Source organism: Miscanthus floridulus, chromosome 1 (genome assembly GCF_019320115.1).
Source record: "Miscanthus floridulus cultivar M001 chromosome 1, ASM1932011v1, whole genome shotgun sequence".
Lineage (NCBI taxonomy): Eukaryota > Viridiplantae > Streptophyta > Magnoliopsida > Poales > Poaceae > Miscanthus > Miscanthus floridulus.
Genome location: NC_089580.1, coordinates 98,202,794 through 98,205,665, shown reverse-complemented (window position 1 = coordinate 98,205,665; position 2,872 = coordinate 98,202,794). Strand labels below are relative to the sequence as shown.

At 48.3% G+C, this 2,872-nt stretch overlaps 1 protein-coding gene across 1 annotated transcript; it reads right to left on the bottom strand.

Moving 5' to 3' along the window:
* Nucleotides 1-641: 641 nt before the first annotated feature.
* On the bottom strand, nucleotides 642-1,672 carry LOC136460685 (uncharacterized). The gene is made up of 4 exons (XM_066460292.1): nucleotides 1,502-1,672; nucleotides 1,061-1,427; nucleotides 886-990; nucleotides 642-814 (listed from the first exon to the last, which is right to left on the bottom strand). Exons 1-4 carry the CDS (start codon nucleotides 1,670-1,672, stop codon nucleotides 642-644), a joined length of 816 nt encoding a protein of 271 aa, XP_066316389.1.
* Between the last annotated feature and the right edge of the window lie 1,200 nt (nucleotides 1,673-2,872).

Here is a 2,872-nt window from a genome sequence, read left to right as displayed (position 1 = left end):
GATTTTAGGCATGAACTAACTGCTCGGACACCACTTTAACTACTTTTTCTCGCCAAGTTACTCAAATTGGCCGCTGAGCAGCATGTGTTTTGCTCTGATCTTTATGGAGAACACCAAGGCTCTAATATCCCCCTACACATGCTATGGGCTCCGTGCTCTACGTATTGGTCGGTAGGCTATGGTTCCTTGGTCACGCTTGTTTTTCCAACAAGTGCTTGGGCTCTGTGCTCTGCATTACAGATTACGAGCTAGCTAAGGCATAGAGTTTAGTGAAAACTAACTGCTCGGACACTGCTTATATTATGCATAATTGCATCGGGTTGTTAATACAATGATTCTTCATCACCAAATAAAGCAAGTGGTACAGACACTAATATCCGAGTAGTTTGTTAAGCTTCGCCAACACCTTCTATTTCGCCAAATAGGTCTATATCGCTGACAAGCATTTTTGCTGCATCTTCAACATCATCCTCTAGTTGCTAGGTTTCTGCGTCGCTCAGCCCGTCGACAAACCTGCCCCCTATCGACTGGATATCGACAGTCGGGTAGTGGGACCAAACCACTATAAGGACATGAGTAGCGGCGGTCATAACAGCATCGTGGTTGAAGTTTTTGAAAATTTCCCACGCTGCCTTGCATCTCTAGATGATGGTGTCTGGCCCTTGCTGCCTACCATTAGGATGAGGTGCCGTTTCAATATCGACGCAGTCGAGTACTAGTTTTATTGCGGCGGTTACAGTGTTGAAGTTTTCTTTTTGGACCTTGGCTTCCTGCACCAGCATATCGAACTGTGCCTTGGCTTTATGGTGATAATCTACAAGCATTACAATGGTTCGTCATGCTAAAAAAGTACTACAACATTATTTCCGACTAGGGGGTATTTACCTTTCAGTTCTTTAGCCAGTTTATTTGCTCGCTCTAACTCTTTCGCTTTATCTTGTCGGATTTGCTCGACGGTCTGGCGTAGCTGGCTGAGTTCTGCATCTTGCTCTACAAGCAAAACAGTTATAAAAAAATGGATGGCCAACTATTGCAAAGTACATTCGCTGATAAAGCATACTAGATTTCTGCTTGGATACATTCTCGAACTGCTCGCACTTCTGATCGAGCTGCTCAGATTTACTTTTGAGCTGTCCGGTTTTCTTGCCCAATTGCTCGGACATATTTTTTAGCTCCTCGGATACAATCGCCAGTTGCTTGGATTTCTTCTTCAGCTGCTCGGATGCAGCCATTAGTTGCTCGGACAGAACCCCCTTCTGATGTTCTAGGTCCCATGAGTTAGACTCCACAAGGTCCTGCTTGCGCTGGGCCCTCTTAATGCTCTTTTCTGAAAGATTTAATGCCTCTCGGAGTTTCTTGTTCTCCTCAGTGAGGGGCTCCATCCTCTTCATTAGTTGGTGCCGTTGCTCGGCTATTTGAGCTATCCCCTATGGATGAACAATGCTAGTGATAAACTTTGGTCTCCAACAACATATATCAGTATTTTAGGCGCGGTACTCACCTCGATTTGAGTCATAACTCTAGCAATGGCGGATTTCAACCTCTTTATCTCCCTGGTGGTGTTTTCTTCCTCGACAACTACTATCTCTTCCCCGCGTTTTCGAAGAATCCATATGGACTGGGGTTTAGGTTCAGCACGCTCGATCTCCTCAACCTCATCCTCCTCCACCATTGCTTGAGGTACCACTAGGGGACTCTATGGTCGAACAGCCGCTCCGACCACTCCTGACGTCACTGTGGGTGGTGCAAGTTGCTCCTCAGCCATCGTCGGAGTTGCGTCCTTAGCCTCCAGCGCATCAATGTCAGCTGCAGCTTCCACTTCCAAAGTACCGATGTTTTCAGTCGCAGCCTCAGTCGCTATCGCCGACGCACCTGTTGTGTGCGCCAATGATTCACCGCCGCCAGGACCGCTGGCAGCGGCGGCTGACCCGTCCTCTATTTGTCGAGCACTTAGGGACTCTTGGACGGGAGCAGTCGGCATTGTCCCTACTAAGGGTCTAGGCCTTAGTGTTGCCCTGTGTAATATCGACCTGTCAGTACCCAAAAGAAATCAAGGAACAATATTATTACTCCAAGACCAAGATACTTACGGTTTGGTCTTCCGATTCAATTTCTTGAACTAGCGATGCCTGCCTGATCCCCTAGGCACTGCTGCTTGGTCTGCCTAATGGGAGGGTTCCTGCTCTTCTATAGTAGGCTGCTGCTCTGCTTGGTGCCTCGGAGCCCCCTCTATGTGCTGCTCTACGGTTATTCCCCCTTGTTGCTCAGGGATTCCAGTTATCTGCACCGCCGGGACTTCCGTCGTTGCCTGCGCATGACTCTCCCTTACTTGCTGCTCGGGGACTTCAGCACCCTTCGATGGCTCCTTCATGCTCGGTGGATGCGCCATCTAGTTTTTATTGTTGTCAGACCACTCTAGCACTATGGTCCTTCGCGGTCAAGCGGTTTGGTCATCACCTAGTGAGATGCTGCCCGATTTGTGTGCAGTGGAGCCTACAGTTTTTCTCCTATTTTGGACCGGCTCATCTACCGTTGGTCTTTTCCCATGGATCTTCTCTGATACCGGGGATGGTCTATCCGATGAGGTGCTCGGCTCCTCCTCTTCGGGCTGTAGCGACCGCCAGATGTCTACTCCTTTCGGCCAATCAGCTCTCGGCATGCTTGAAAAGTATATTGCCCTATCCTACGAATGGATCTTTACATGAGTAGGTCAGTCCTTTGCTTGGCAATCGATGCTTGATTAATGTGAAATGAAGTGGTTACCTGAGGAGGCAGATTGATGTAGTTGAAGGCCTTCGTTCCTTATGGCCAGCTGAATGAGACATTGGAAGTGAATAGGTCCATGGCCCGGTCTATTACTTCTTTCTTCGAC

Coding starts and splice junctions, on each gene's coding strand:
- LOC136460685 (XM_066460292.1), bottom strand. CDS start 1,672: ATGGTGGAGGAGGATGAGGTTGAGGAGATCGAGCGTGCTGAACCTAAA. Junction 991..1,060: donor TGTATCCAAGCAGAAATCTA/GTATGCTTTATC, acceptor TTTTGCTTGTAG/AGCAAGATGCAGAACTCAGC. Junction 815..885: donor ACTGGCTAAAGAACTGAAAG/GTAAATACCCCC, acceptor TAATGCTTGTAG/ATTATCACCATAAAGCCAAG.